The sequence below is a fragment of the Lathamus discolor genome, chromosome 1 (assembly GCF_037157495.1).
Source record: "Lathamus discolor isolate bLatDis1 chromosome 1, bLatDis1.hap1, whole genome shotgun sequence".
In the NCBI taxonomy this organism is placed as follows: domain Eukaryota; kingdom Metazoa; phylum Chordata; class Aves; order Psittaciformes; family Psittacidae; genus Lathamus; species Lathamus discolor.
In genome coordinates this window covers 119,004,156-119,020,080 of record NC_088884.1, presented here as the reverse complement: position 1 = coordinate 119,020,080, position 15,925 = coordinate 119,004,156, and the positions used below count along the sequence as shown (strand labels likewise).

Here is a 15,925-nt window from a genome sequence, read left to right as displayed (position 1 = left end):
GAATAATGGAGCTGACAGAGAGATCTGAGATGTGTATACGTTTGGAAGAAGTAGTGTTCTTAGGAAAAGCATGCATGCTTGTAGAATGAGATGTGTTATTAATGATGTACTTTGTTTTGATGAAAAATTACTTAGTTTTTAAAGCTGTATGTTAATCTTTCTCTAATCAACATTGTGTGCTGGTGAAATATGGAAAACATTATTATTTTCCTTATACAATATATTCAACTCAGAATTTTATTACTTGAGTCCATTGCTGTTATCGAGTTTCCCATCCTGTGCAACACAGCAAAATTCTTCTCTTTGAACTTTTCTTTAAAGCTCGTAACTTTAGTTCAAGTTGTGGTTTACCTGAAGTGTCTTGTTTTTGTTAAGTCCTTGCATGAGGACTTGTCCGCTACCATAACCTATAAAAGAAGGTGGTGGATCCCTTATTTGTCTTTGTTCAGTTTCAGTTTCCAGTTATTGCATGTTCTTTGTTATGGTTTGTTACTTTGCTGTTGTTCAAAATCTTTCCCATATACAAACTGTGTAGCCAGTAATCAGATCAATATACAGCATACAGATTGCTTGCTTGTAGTGTTTTGCGCTGTTAGCTAACAAGGCTGTACACTTATACGCTTTCGGTTCTCTTTGAACATGGTCCACAATCTGACCAGTATTATGTTGTTTATTTCTACCTGCTTGGTGTTAATTACCTTTGTATGCATATTTTTCAAATGGGCTTAGCAGTCTTAGGTGGCTGACAGCACAGGTGTGTGCCTATCGTTGGGTGCATTGGCACTGTATGTTTTAGTGTGGATTTGGATCCAGAGCACACTTCAAAGTGTAGCTGCTGATTATCCACAGCTGCTCCCCAATAGAAAGAGTTAAAGCACAGCTGGCCCAAGCACCTTCTGGGTGAAACTAAAATAGATGATGTGCTCCAGCTGTGAGTCAGTTTAGGTCCCAGCGGTCATAGCTGAAAATAACAGCTCTTTCCTCTTCCTAGAGCCTTATTATGTGGGTGTTGAGTCTCAGCTTGGCACATCTGTTCCTACTGCACTGTTGGCTAAAGACGAGCTAACTTTAAGTCGCCAACACACCAGTGTCAATCTTGGGCCCAATGTGCTTGTAAGGCTTTTATTTTTTCTTTGGGAAGGTAGGTTGGGATGTTGAAATGAAATCATAGGAGATCCTTAGTTTGGGTGGGATGTTTCTTTTTTGCTTTCTATTTACCTCAGTTCATTATTACTCAATTTAATGTATGTTAGCTTTTTATCTGGTTATTTATATAGACTTAGGTTAGTTTTCAAGTCAGTGTACCTTTCTAATTTGAAATTCTTTAAAACCTTTTCAAGTTCTGGTATACTTTGTGAAAACAACAAAAGCCCCCACCCGTTACTCTCATCCCCACCTCATTTCCCTTTTCTTTACAGTTTCAAGTGATAAAAAAGGAATTCAGCAGTTTCCCAACTTTTACTCAGTTGTATGTTTTTGTACGTAAAAAATGTTTAACAACTTTTGTATCTACTAGAGGGACAGAGATATTTCAATAAAGCAAGAAGTGAAGTTGTCATCCTCCTCTCAGTACAGAATGTAACCTATTGTAGATAAATCTGAGGCATTTTCTCTATAGTTTCTCAGTGTTGCTCGGCGTTTCTTACGGGTGGTTTTGAGCAGCTGGTATTTTTATAAAGTGTTTTGTGTGCAAGTTTAATGGATAAAGAATTCTGCTTAAGCAGCATTTACTCTTCAATATATATGGGGGATGCATTCCTCAACTCTAATTTTACAGTTGTATGAGTCCAGGGACTTCCATTGTCCTTGGGGATTCCATGTATTTTGCTTTTCCGTATGACCCACTGCAAGTGTTAAGAAACTTACCTGGGAGTTGTTGGCCAAGTTTAATGAGTTTTACATGTTTATGCAAAGCCTTGACACTTCACCGCGATGTTTTGGTGTCCTAAAAATATCTCTTTGCGGTCTAAGGTGGGTAGGAAAGCAACAGCTTACCTCTGTGGGACTGCTGGGGTTTAGCTGTTTTGAGACATTTTGGGCTCCGAGGGTGTAAATGAAGGAGGCACTGTACTAACTGAAAACACAGCATTTTAGTTCTCGGGTAGCTGATTTGTAAATAACTTCTTCCTGCAAAGTAATAATCCTGTCTTATTCGTTATGTACCTTATATATGAAAATGATCGCATCTTGTGAATTAGCTTACAGTAGTTAATTCTGAAAGCACTTAGATGACAGAAGGCAGCTTTAATGTTTCAAATCTCTCAGATAATGTACATCCATCTGTTCTTTAGTGAATGCATCACCTCTTTGCATATTGATGATTTCTGATGTAATTAAATTTTGATAATGTGTTTTATGGGCTTCTGGAAAAACCAAGTTGAGCTTATTTCTGCAAATACAGAGTAAAACTCAAATCATTTATGACTGAAGCTGATTTTGTGAACTGATAGTCACTACAAAAATGTAGGAATAATTAAAAAGATATAATAGTACTAGTGTGTGTTCATTTTCTTAACTGGCTGGAATTTCATTTGGGTATATTAACAGTAACAATAGTGTTATTTTTGTCACTTAAGCACTTAGCAGAATTATGCATTTTATTACTTCTGTATTTCAGTGCTGACATGTCACATCAGTTGCTTACAGATACAAATTGAAATTATGTATTAAATTAATGAAACAAGTGCAGCATTTGAAGTTTTATCAAGTAAATTATATTATCCTAAACTGATAACTGATGCATATATTTGAAACAATGCTGTCAATAGTGGAAAAATAGATGAAAGCTTTTTAAGCTTTATTCATGGTTGTTTACAGAATCATTTGTGATGGAAGCTAAATTCTGTAGATTGTGGAGATAGAAATCTCTTTTTTGGTCTCTATTATTAATGCTGATTTTTTTCATATTATTCAGTGCTTTAAAAAATCCAAATCGCTTATTTTTGGTGAGAAAGCAAGATGTAGTGTTGTCAAGCTCGTAGTGCCCAAACTATGTAGCAAGCCTGATAAATAGGTTGCACTAATGTCAGATTACGTATGCAATGAAATTTGATGTCTGATAAAATGGAGTTATGAAACATCACTTCAAAATGCTAAGGTTTCCAGGCTTTGGGACAAAATGTTAAGTGAAAATATTTCTCTGCGATGTTATGAAGAGTTCACTCTTTTTCAAGTGTTTCTTACTATATATAGAAAATCAAACACATTTGCTTTTGATGCCCCTTGCTCCCAAGGTTGAAGTCATTAGCTTTTGGTTTGGGTCACATGCACCCCAGTGTCCTGATGTGTTTTTGCCACTCATAAAAAGCAGGAGTCAGCACAGCCTCTGCTTGCTTCCATCATGTCCTTGCCTTGATGTGTGGAGCTTAATTGTCTTTGCAGTATTAGCTTCCTCTTCATTGATTGAAGCTAATTGCTGGTGGACACATTCTTTGGAATACAGATTTTAGCTTTTGAGCTTGTAAGGTTTTATTTGGGGGCAGTTGTCATCCAGGTGTACATATATGAAAACTTGAAAACCAAGTCTTTGGGATTTATGTAATGCTTCTTTGAGGAAGTGGGGGCATGTGTGCAGAATCTACGAATCCTTCTCAATGCAGGACTTGAAAAACCTCTGCAAATTTGTTTCTGTGGCTTTCATGGTACCATACAATGAAAATTACCTTAGAGCTATGGTTTCTGGTACTTTCTTCTCACTTCACCTATAAGTTGAATGTTTTCACAAATGTCATGGAACAAAGTTGGAGTTTTTCTGTCCCACACCTCCATCATTCAAGGCTCTAGGTTTTTTGTTGTGAGATTGTTATTACTAGTTTTTTAAAACAGTAAGAGATAGAGGACTTTCTAAATAAAGAAGGGAGTGGGGGGGAAGGCAGAGGAGAGGTTAGGAGACTCTCTTCCTGTATTCATGGAAACATGTAATTTTTTTTATACTGTTCCTGCTCCAAGGAGACTGAGAAGTCATGTTCTTTTCCAGTGTTGTATTGTGCTGTCTGAATCCCTTGCTCAGTGTAGCCTGCTGAGTGTGTGGTGCAGTCTGTGGCCACCCGAGAATAGTGGTTCTATAAATGTTAAAAAAAACTAGTTATTTTCTCTTCACATATGTTTTCATGTGCATGTGAATCTGACTATATGTTGTTTATGTCTGACTTGATCAGCATATAACTTTAATCTAGGGGCACTGGAGTCAGGATGTGCCAGCCTCAAAGGCTATATAGCTGGAAACCTAATACCAGATTTAAGATCTAGCTAGAATGTGTTATATTCCACTGTTCTTGTGTATTGTCTGCATGTGCATGTGTAGCTGAATGTGTGGGTAATCTGGAAATTGTGCTGATTTTTTTATTTCTATTAATATGCACCTAAATTTGGCATGTTTTTTTAACTTCTCTGAGCCTCATTTAATAATTTTTATCACTTCTTTGAGTTTGGAGGACTTCATTGCTAGCAGTGATTTTTGCAAGGCAAGGTATGAGCTGTTTCTGGCCTGCACAGGCTGCCTAGTGATGTCTGCTTTAGAGTACTGGGCATTAGTATGGCCAGTTTTAAGATTTGGGAGTGGGAAGGCTGTATGCTTTAGTGGTTGTTCTCTTTTTCATTTATCTGAAAGAATATCATAGTAACAAGAAATAAAACTTAAAATTATACCTGAAAATACGCCAGCTCTTAAGGCATAAGGCCAGAAGCGGTTAATAATTTTGAGATACATGTTATGTCTGTAATCAAATAAGAGGGAAAATAAAATGCCATTTGAAAATTATCTTTGTCCAGTTATTAGCAAGTAGCATACTTGGATCTGTTGTTAACGGCAATGCTAATGGTTCTTGTGGATTCTCTAGGAAGGCAAGCAGTTCTCCTGAATTTTGCAGAATGTGGTGCTTACAGAGTTCATGATCAGACTGTTTTACAGAAGAAATAACTTGCTAGAAAGTAGTCTGCAGTATGGGTTTTTCCAGTTGTGTGTCACATACAAATTCTGCCTGGTTTCTTGGAATTTGAAATCAGGAGTAATACATTGAAATAAGTTTTCAATGCTTTATCTAATTAACAAAATACAGCTTTTCTAATTTTCCACCTTTTATTTTTTTGTCTCCTTAGAATGTGAAAGCATTTGCCTCTTCAGATAGCCTAGCCAAGGTCCAAGAAGTAGCAAGCTGGCTTTTGGAAATGAATCAGGAACTGCTCTCTGTGGGCAGCAAGAGGCGACGAACTGGTGGATCTCTTCGAGGTAATGCTTCCTCAAGCCAAGTAGATGAGGAGCAGATGAATCGGGTTGTAGAAGAGGAGGAGCAGCAGCAAAGACGACAACAAGAAGAGCAGCACATTGGGAGGAATGGGGAGATAGGAGGAGAAGAACCTGGATTTGATGACAGGCACGAGTCTCATCAGGAACAGTTAGAAGAAAATAACAATAGACTTATTACAGTGGATGAAGAATCCACTTGTAACCAAGAAGACGATGATGATGAGCATACTGGTGATCAAGAGGAGGAGGTGGAAGAGGAGGAGGAAATGGACCAGGAGAGTGATGATTTTGATCAGTCTGACGACAGCAGTAGAGAAGATGAACATGCTAACAGTAACAGTATCACAAATTCCAATAGCCTCATGGACTTGCCCATTCACCAGTCATCGCCATTCTACGCAAAGACAAAGGTGAGAAACTACTTTTTTGTTTAATTGTTTTCTTAGTCCTTGTTAATTCAGGGTTTTGGTTAGATATTTGCATGTTTAACTTTCTTTTACAATGAAGCAAAGGTTTTACTACTTAAAGCTCATTATGAAGAATTTATGTAGTCCACAAAAATGATGCTGGTTTAATTGTTAATAAAATTATTTGCATGGATTTGACATGAGCAAATACTCATGTATTTTAAGGAATAGGGCTCTGAGCTTTTGACGTATGTTCAAAAGATCAAGGTGCTTCTTTATAAAAAATTTTTCATGTCAATTCATACACTTGAGACCCTCCCAACATTATTTATATTTTCCTTCTAAAAGCAGGCAAGAAGGAAGGTAAGCAATTGTGCATCTGTGATGGTCTTTGAGAATATCTTGTTCATTTAGATGTGGTAATAATGAGTTCTTTGACAAAATACAGATTAAAAACAATAAAATAAATGGTTATGGAGTATTAGCTCCAGTGTAGTTTAGTAGTTCACCATATGTTCAAAATCTTTCAGGAAGGATGAATTGCGTTAACTCTTAGCAGCAGTGAAAAATGAAAGAATGAAAACAGTGATCCTGAGTAATAAACAAGAAGGGCAGGAAGGTGCTCTTGTGGAAGAATGGTATTCCTAAGCCTATGTGCCGATTTCTTTTCCTTAATCATTAGTTGGTAGTAGAACACCTAGCCTTTTCTCACCTTTAGAGAAACAAAATGGCAAAACCCTCTCAAATTTTCGCAATGCACTTGGAAAAAAAAAAAATCCCACCCAAAACACCTGATGAAAAACAAATACACAAAAGTCTGGTAACATAAGTTAACAGGGTTCCCTGTGTGTTCAAGCGTGAACATAAATGTACAGAGATGGAGAATCGGTCTTGAAGATGCACTGGAACAGGTAAATAGGATGAATGCTTGCTTCTGGAAGCTGCAGAAATATTGTTTTGGTAATAGCGATTAATATGTAATTCACTTGTCAGTTGAGATATTTTAAACACCCATCTTTGATTTTTGAAAAGTCAAGGTTATCACATAATTTTATAGTAAATTATATATTTCCTATTGATAATTCTACTGTTCAACGTATGAAATATGTGCTTTCTAATTTGGAGCGAAATACTGTCATATTCATGTCATTCACTTGGCTTTTTACAACTCAAATTCTTGGTTTTATTCCAGTGTGTTGGTTTTCCCTGTTTTAGTATGGCTTACTGAGTATTCTGTAACACCTTGCATCCTGTATGGACTTGATATTTAATGTAGGAAATCCTTACACTCAAAAATATATATTTAAGTCTCTGAATTAGAAATTTTGGATTGCTTTGTAAATAACCATAATCAAACTGTATACAGACAGAGCAGAGCATAGTTTTCAGTGATGTCAGTTCTGATCATCATCTCCAATAAGGAATGCAGGTTTTTTTCTTTCATTTTTAAAGTAGTATTTGGCATAAACTGAAACAATCTGGGCTAGCCTGAAGGAAGTTGTCTGAAAGATTTTTTGTATAGGTGCATAATTTCTGTGTGGTCTGATAGTTCCTTTGTGTATTGTTTTGGGGCAGTGCTAGCCATTGTTGTCCTTTTTCTCCAGTCTGTGCTCTTACAAGAACTGTTGGGGAAGGATGTAGCAGACCATATTTGGGACTTTCTCTTGATTCATGGTGCAGCTCTATTTTAGGTAGTTTTAACTGTGTACCTGAAGTATCAGCTTGAAATGAGAAGGCTGATGATTCAGGAGAGCCTTTGTTTCATTCACCCTGGAATCTTGAAGGGTCCTGCTCTGTATTGACTTCTGCACAAACTAAAGCATATTTTCAAAGAAATTTCACCATCTGTGAACAGGAAAGAGTTCAGCAAAGTGAATTTAACTCAAGCTTGGGTTAATAGTTTGCTAGTTATCATCTGTGTTTAGATTTCTGCACCTTTGCTTTCTTCCTGTTATCTGAGGGGTTTTTTGACCATTGTAATTTATTATTTTCATGTTGTACCGAAGAGCTGTTTAATAAGCAGGGCTTCTTTCCCCAAGTACAGAATCAAGTTCATTCCTGAAAGGTCTCTTAAATGTAAATAAGGACACTGTCTATTGGGCATATAATTTTTTATTTTTTTCTCATTATGATGTTTCCCTGAATGTTCTGATTTTTGAACATCCATCTTGAATCATAGATACCAGAACTGAGATTAAACTCCAGCAGCAACTGTAGCAAGGACAAATAAAATTTGTTCATGCTATATATTTACTTGCGTATGTAACAAAACTATGCCGCTATCAGTTTTGACTGCAGCATTCCATTGGGATTTCATGTTCGAATGATTTGTCTTACATGTGCAAGCCTTTTTCTGAGAGCCTTCCTTTCTGTAAGTATCACCTGTGTCCTCTGTACCTAGAGATAAGAATTGATACTTGGTTGTATTAAAGTGACTAGAGTTTTCTCACATCCATGTACTTCATCAGAGCCTTTATTGTTTGTTAATTTTTGTTCCAGTTGTTGTCATGCCTGTAATATAAAAGTATTATATAGTACAGGAGGGCAAAGTAAATAGTATGTGCAGGACTAACAGAAGAAAGCTTGATGCTGATTCTTCACTGATTGCATTGTATTTGCGGCATCCATTTTCAGTGCTCTGTGATGACTTTGTATTACTTGAACCCCTTAGGAACCCCTTGTCTCACAGTAACTGCCCTTAAATGCTCTTACCTCTCAGTGCTTGCGGGATTCTGTAGCACTGCAAGGATGAGAATGTGTTACTGGTAGTCACCATCACTGGGAAATAGCTCATGCAAATTAACATGCTTGCTTACTTTTGATTTAAATCATTTGTCTACTTGTGTTCATACTCTTGAAAGTGTAGTATTAACAAATAGATCATGCTAGCAATATTTTATCTTTATCAAAACTGGTGCTTATGGCATACGTGATAACCAGCAAGTTTTTATGGAAAATTGGCATCAACGCTGTTAATCCTATGTCAACCACTGCATTATGTTTTATTGGACTGACACCTTGGATTCAGCCTGTGTTTATGAAGGTTTTTCTCTGTTTCTTTTTGTGTGGGAGATGCTCAATCCCTCTGGACAGCAGGCACTGTTCAATAAGAGTCTTTGCAACAAAACCCCTCTTAAACTTTTATTTCACTTTTTAAACATTAATTTCCCTCCTAGTTACTCTCATGAAGCTTAGCAAATGAGGGCATATAAATCCAAATGTTATTTCTGTATCTAAGTATTTGGATTGTGATGGTGACGCCTCATTAAGGGGTCAGACATTCTGCATGAAGAGCCCTACGCTAACTTCCCAGTTATTGTTGTCTTCATATGGAGGTTTGCTTGTTGCAGGATTGTGGGCTGGGATGGTGATTGATTTGTTGGTTAACCGGAGCTTCTTAAGAACCAGAAAACAGATTATCTAAAATGAAGATGAAAACTTGTATAGTCAGGTCTACAGCCACAATAACCATTTTTCTACCCCTTCAGCAGTTGTCATATTTGAGCATTTACTTCATTACTGAATATAATGACTTTTTAATAGATTTCTTCCATATGTAACATATATTACATATAACAGCGGTAAAGGCTGAGAAGCAGCTTAATTTTCTGGTAAAAGTGGTGTGCTTTGAAGCATCATCTGATTCTGGTGCCATACTGTCTGTGTGACTGTCATTCAGCACTTGCATGTAAGTAATGGTGTCTTCTCATGGTTGTTCAATGACCCTGTAGAGTGAAGTGGGAGAAACAGAGCAAATAAGCTGGATTGACTTGGTGGAGCTAGGACGTACCACAGGAAGACCTGCCCCTTGAAGCTTAGATACCCATCTCTCAGGTTCTGAAACAAATCTAAAGCCATGCTGACATCTGTAGCTTTTAGCTCTCAAGTAGTGTGGACTGGGACAGAATTTCTTGCTGGGAGGTGCCTGGTCCAAGCTAGCACATAGAACCACAAGGATATAAAGTATTCTTTTATCAGTGGTTTCTGCCTTTGTATGGAAGGATAGCTTTGATTTTTTTGAAGCTAAAGAAAACTAAGATTGCACTGGGCTTTGTACATAGAGGGAAGTGAGAAGGGACTCCTGTATGAGTCTGCTGTTATTCTCAGGATGTTAATAAACAAAAGGCTTTGTAAGGGTAGGAGGAATAAAGGATGCTTAGAGGAGTGCTGGTCCTTGGAAGTAGTTCTGTTTTGTGTACAGGCAGTACATGCAATTGAGTGAAGGTTAGAAGGCCCTGTAGATAGGGCTGTGGTTTTGGAACAGTGCATGTCAGTATTTTTCTCTTCTGAGCAGCAGAGGGAGCTGCTATTGCTTTTCTGCAGCCCTATAGAGGCCTGTGCAGAGTTCCTTTGCAAAGGTTTTTCCTGCTCTTGCAGCTAAAATATTGAAGCATGGTTTGGTTTTTTTTTTAAGTCTGGGGAATAAATAGAACTGGAACAGAAGAATTCAGTATTTTATATTTGAGAAGAAATATGTTTCCAGTGTATGAAATTATGTAGGATTATTTCCTTTAAAAATAAATATTAAACATTTTCAAATGGCTTGTGTGATAAGAATGCAGTGTATAGTTCTCTGCTCTGCATGCATAAGAGGAAGAGAAAAATGTTATCCTACAGAAAGATTTTATTTTTTTTTCTCTTCCCCCGCGCATCTTTATTTTCTGCAGGAATTATGCATAGGATGTATAGGTTCTTCAAGCCTTTCATTTCCTGAGTTTGCTAACAGTAAATGCTTTAAGGAGTTTTTAAATTAAGTAATAGTATGGCTAAAGCCATGTCAAAAAGGATACATGCTAAGAATTGCTCTGATTGTAAAAACCAACAAAACCAAACAACCTCCCCCCCAAAAAAAACCCAACACAACCAACTGTACAACTGCAAACAAAACCAATAACCTCAATAACACCCACTCTCCCAAAACAACAAAACCGAAAAACCTTCAGCCGGATCTTTTTTTCCCTGTTGCTTCTCCCTGGGATACGTACATGACTAGTATACACAATAAATGGTCTGTACAGCTGCCAGTCAGAATTACTTCTGCATTACGTAACAGTTATTTTGGAGCTAGTTTTATAGTTTTATAGAATATTTTTATGTTAGGCTTTTTGTTTTGTGAGGTTTTTTGTGGTTATTTTTATTCTTCAGGTACGAAATCTTATTTTTATATTGGACTGTAATGACATTAGAAATATTCATACTCTGAGATTAATCATAGAATCATAGAATAGTTAGGGTTGGAAAGGACCTCAAGATCATCTAGTTCCAACCCCCCTGCCATGGACAGGGACACCTCACACTAAACCATGCCACACAAGGCTTCATTCATCCTGGCCTTGAACACCGCCAGGGATGGAACACTCACAACCTCCCTGGGCAACTGATTCCAGTGTCTCACCACCCTAACAGGAAAGAATTTCCTCCTTATATCCAATTTAAACTTCCCCTGTTTAAGTTTTAACCCGTTACCCCTTGTCCTGTCACTACAGTCCCTGACAAAGAGTCCCTCCCCAGCATCCCTATAGGCCCCCTTCAGGTACTGAAAGGCTGCTATTACGTCCCCACGCAGCCTCCTCTTCTCCAGGCTGAACAGCCCCAACTTCCTCAGCCTGTCTTCATACGGGAGGTGCTCCAGTCCCCTGATCATCCTCGTGGTCCTCCTCTGGACTTGTTCCAGCAGTTCCGTGTCCTTTTTATGTTGAGGACACCAGAACTGCACACAATACTCTAGGTGAGGTCTCACAAGAGCAGAGTAGAGGGGCAGGATCACCTCCTTCGACCTGCTGGTCACGCTCCTTTTGATGCAGTCCAGGATACGGTTGGCTTTCTGGGCTGCGAGCGCACACTGCCGGCTCATGTTGATTTTCTCATCAACCAGCACCCCCAAGTCCTTCTCTGTAGGGCTGCTCTGAATCTCTTCTCTGCCCAACCTGTAGCTGTGCCTGGGATTGCTCCGACCCAGGTGTAGGACCTTGCACTTGTCATGGTTGAACTTCATAAGGTTGGCATCAGCCCACCTCACAAGCATGTCAGGGTCCCTCTGGATGGCATCCCTTCCCTCCAGCATATCAACCGGACCACACAGCTTGGTGTCATCGGCAAACTTGCTGAGGGTGCACTCAATCCCACTGTCCATGTCAGCGATGAAGATGTTAAACAAGACCGGTCCCAACACCGACCCCTGAGGGACACCACTCGTTACCGGTCTCCAGCCAGACATTGAGCCATTGACCAGAACTCTTTGTGTGTGGCCGTCAACATGTTTAACCATTGACTTCTTTCTCATTTATATATTGTGCAACCTAGTTGCTAATGATTCCAAGCATACTGGATCATTTGGAAAGGTTATGAAACTGTCATTAAGATGTAGTTTGTTAAATATTAAAGCTTCCATGGAAGGAATACAGATTCTCAAATTCCCTGGATAGCAAGATTCTTCCCCCTCTGTACTAACCTGCACCATGCTGCTTTACTACAAATATCAAAACTTCTTTTGAAAAGTACTTCTCACTTGCTCTGCTTTTACTTGTGTTAAGTAATGGCTTCATTTGCTGTGTGAGGTTTACAGAGGGTGTAGCTGGTACTTCTGCCTTTTGTAAGCAGAATTGCTCCTGCACCATCATTTGCAGGTAAAACTGGTGTTAAATAATTGCTGCTCTGCTAATTTTCCCTCCTCTGCAAGAGGAACATGAAGTTTGCTAATTGATATGGGGGCTCTGCGTGTAGTAAGGGGCTTATCTAAAAACTTAGATACCGAGTTCAGCTTTCTCATGCAAAGTTCTTGAAATACGCAGTAATTGAATTTAACTGCTACATTAAAATGTTACTTGCAGTCAAAGGACAGGGAATCTTCCATAATAAATCCTCTTTTTTCTTACCCTTAGTGAAGGATGTCTTACCTCTTTTCAGTATAGTTTTACAAATACTACTACAGAAATAAGTGACAGTGCTAATGTGTAATTTTTGAAGCAAGTAATCATGAATCTCAGTGCCTGGGAAGGAAGAAAAAGTACTTTAACAGAAAACATTGTTGATGACGGTTTCAGTCTTAGTTTTGAGTAGGATATTGTATTTAATAAGTAGATTTTCATTTATATCCACCCCAATTACAGAAAGATGGACTTTTTTTATGTGGAAATTGGTAGTTCTGATTTAGCTATTCTTTTATTTTCCCATTACAGAGATTGCTTACTAGACTGAATAAAGCTGAATAAAGCACAAGCAATTTTCTGTTTATGTGCCGATAACTGAGGGTAGTTACTCAACTCCAGTCACAAAATTAATCTCAACTAGCCACACTGGAAAATAAACCTACAGAGGTTTTGATTGTGCCAAATTTGTCTGTGCATTATCTGACTTAATGAACAATTCCACCTTCCTTGCAGTAAGCATGCCTCACAGAGTGTATACCTTTCATATTTCCTGGTGGTTCTTACAGATATGTCCAGTAGTTTTTCCTGAACACATGTAGTATGTGGGATCGGGGAAATAGCTTCTTGGTTTAGACTTTCCCAGAATCGATGTGTTGCCACAAGGTTGTATTGAATTTTCTTTTGGTTCCTTGGCCTATGAAGAACTCCTTAAAGATAAATATTGGAAAGGAACTTGTCTGTGTTACTCAAACTGCAATATCAGTTTACTTTGTATAGAATAAGTTAAATTGATACTTTCAGGATAACTACCTGCAGCAATGTCTTGTAGTTGCACACTTTTTCACAGGATTTCAAATCCGTGTTAAGGTAGGCATGTACATGGGCTTTACATCTTTATTCTCAAAATGAAAATGAGCTTTTTAAAAATGAAAATAATAATACTTAAAAAAAAAAAAACCAAACCACAAAACCCACCAAAACAAACAAAAAAGCCCTTGGAAACATTATGAAGTAAAAATAATGAAAATGTGCTTACAATACTTTGAATATGCTTACCCTTTTGGGATACATGGCTTGTCTAACAGATACATTTGGGAGCTCTGCCCCACTTAAATATTCCATTTGTTCCTTATGTTGTTCTCAAGTGATTGTTAGCCAAATATCTCCAGACTGTAGTGATACAGCTGTATTTACTGAGCATTTTATCAGTGGATGCTGTTGCTCCAAGTGTCAGTTTTAAGCTGCTTCACCTTTTGGGGCTTAACTGAAGTTGATATTACTGGTTATGAAAAATTTTATGCAAATGATGAATCAAAGTGTGAAGAAAGTAAAAACTTCAGCTGGTGAGTTAGTTTTCAGTTTTGATGACATCCTTCCCACCCTTCCTCCCTCCCTCCCCAAACTTCCCAAATGGGTAATGTTAAACACTCTTGGATAAGAATTTGAAGTGTATGTTTAAAAATACAAGATACTATCAGTACATTTCTTGTATTTACTGGTGGTTCATACTTAAAATTATAAGATCTGCAATTAGCTTAGAGGGTCAGAGCAAAAAAAGGTGATCTGAGGACCAGAATCATGTTTAACAGCTGCTGCAGGACTAACATTTTTTCCTGATGCATTTCTCACTTACTGTAATCTGTAAAATAGCAGCATGCTCTTTATTTCTATGGGAGACTTTTTATTATCTGAAGAACATGTTGCTATTCAGCAAACTGCACAGTAAAATGGTTTACATATCTTTACAAATTCTTGATTATCAAGAGGAAAGCTAGACAATGCGAATTTCATTGCTAGTTTAATAATTTCTGAACAGGCAGAGTGCTCAAAAACAAATTTCCAAGCTGTCTTAGCAGAATGTTTGAACAGACAGCATCTTACGTCTATTACCAAAGAATGATTTTTGACACATGAACTGGTTTTCTTTGGTAGTATGTGATGTCTGATCTGTGCATGAAGCTATGCTTGTGTAGTAATGATATTACGTGCATTTTGTGTAGATTTGTTAATCTGCTGTGTTGTTTAGGTCATGTGTGAATGTTTTGCAGTTTCCTTTATTGGTGAAACTTCTCTTGGAAAAATCCCTATAAAACCTAGAACCAGTGTTTCTATAATCTGTTCTCTTCATTGCAAGCATCTTCTCCCTTCTTGTCCATAGCATCATGAATGAAAACACTGTGTAAACTTCAACTTCATGCAAATTTTGCCAGAGTTCCACCCGTTCTCTCTTGTTCAAACAAGTTCAGGGCTTCACCAAATTACTGTAAATGTTATGTTAAAAAAAAACCCAACAAACCAACAGCCCAGAAACCCCCCAGAACTCTCTATAAAACTTTGTGTGCATTGACTCTGTGTAGTATAACTTATGATGTAATTTTGCATATAGTTAACTGGTATTGAGATTTTAAAGGTGAAGATCATGAGTTCTTGTGTGTAGATTGAATATCTGTAATAGTCACTGAAAAACAATTGGAATACATTGCTATCAGGCATCTCTTCTTCTCTCTTATTTTTCAGTTCTCCCTTTCTTGCTAATTTTCAATTTTATTTCTTTAGTTTGTAACAACAAGAATTGGGAAGAGGGAGAGGATCTGAGAAGGACACAATTACTAAGGAAGTACAGAGTTTTCTATCCCAAGTCAAGGTGGTCCAAACCAACTACTTCTGTATAGAATCTTCTTTCTATGTTTATTCTTACTGGAAGCTGATGTTCTCTACTGACTTTACTACCTGATCATATATTGCAAAATATGAAAGGAGCAAATTGTTAAGTTTTAGTAATATTCAGTGTCATTCAGTCTTGGGAAAGAGTGGCTATGGTTTTCAGCTGTGTCATGAAATATTACTCTGTTAATGCTTATAAAATTTTAATACATTTGTTCAATCCCCGGTGTCTTTGCTGAAGTGGAAAATGTACCTACTGCTACCACAGATTGCCAGCAGGGATAAATTCCACCTTATTCATCATCAGAAGTCACTACTATTATTAAGTATGAGCAATGTTTCCTGTAAGTGCAAATCACATTCTTATTCTTATGTCATCCAGCTACTGATTATCTGTGTTTGGAAGTGGGCAGGAGACCCTTTGTTCTACTCACTAAAATTATGGAGTGTTCCTTAAGGGTGGCAGTTACCGTGATCATTATTAACCCAAATACGTTAAGTACTAAAAAAAAATTGAAAGATAACAAATTATGAACATTCTTTTTACCAATGTCATTATTCCTTCAGTTCTAATCTCTTGGTCAGATATTCTAAAACACACTGAAAATAATTCACTGAATTAACATGAATAAGTAAAAATGAAATTAAGAAACTGGCAGTGACACAGCTAAATGGAAGAAATGAGACTTAAAATCATTTGTTATGGATCCCTTGTTCTTGCCAAATACAATATTGTTCCT

General features: G+C 37.5%; 1 protein-coding gene across 4 annotated transcripts in view; it reads left to right on the top strand.

Annotated features, from left to right (window-relative positions):
• FBXW7 (F-box and WD repeat domain containing 7) overlaps window positions 1-15,925 on the top strand; it is a 173,484-nt gene that overhangs the window by 69,057 nt on the left and 88,502 nt on the right. For 3 of the 4 annotated variants that reach the window (XR_010615641.1, XM_065692745.1, XM_065692779.1), the window contains exon 2: window positions 5,098-5,655. Coding sequence is in view for 3 of the 4 variants with exons in the window: in XM_065692745.1 (XP_065548817.1) it covers window positions 5,167-5,655 (489 nt within the window). In the remaining variant the exon portion in view is untranslated. Of the gene's footprint in view, window positions 1-1,094; window positions 1,114-5,097; window positions 5,656-15,925 lie in introns of those variants that run through there. The other variant, XM_065692754.1, reaches the window with a different exon arrangement.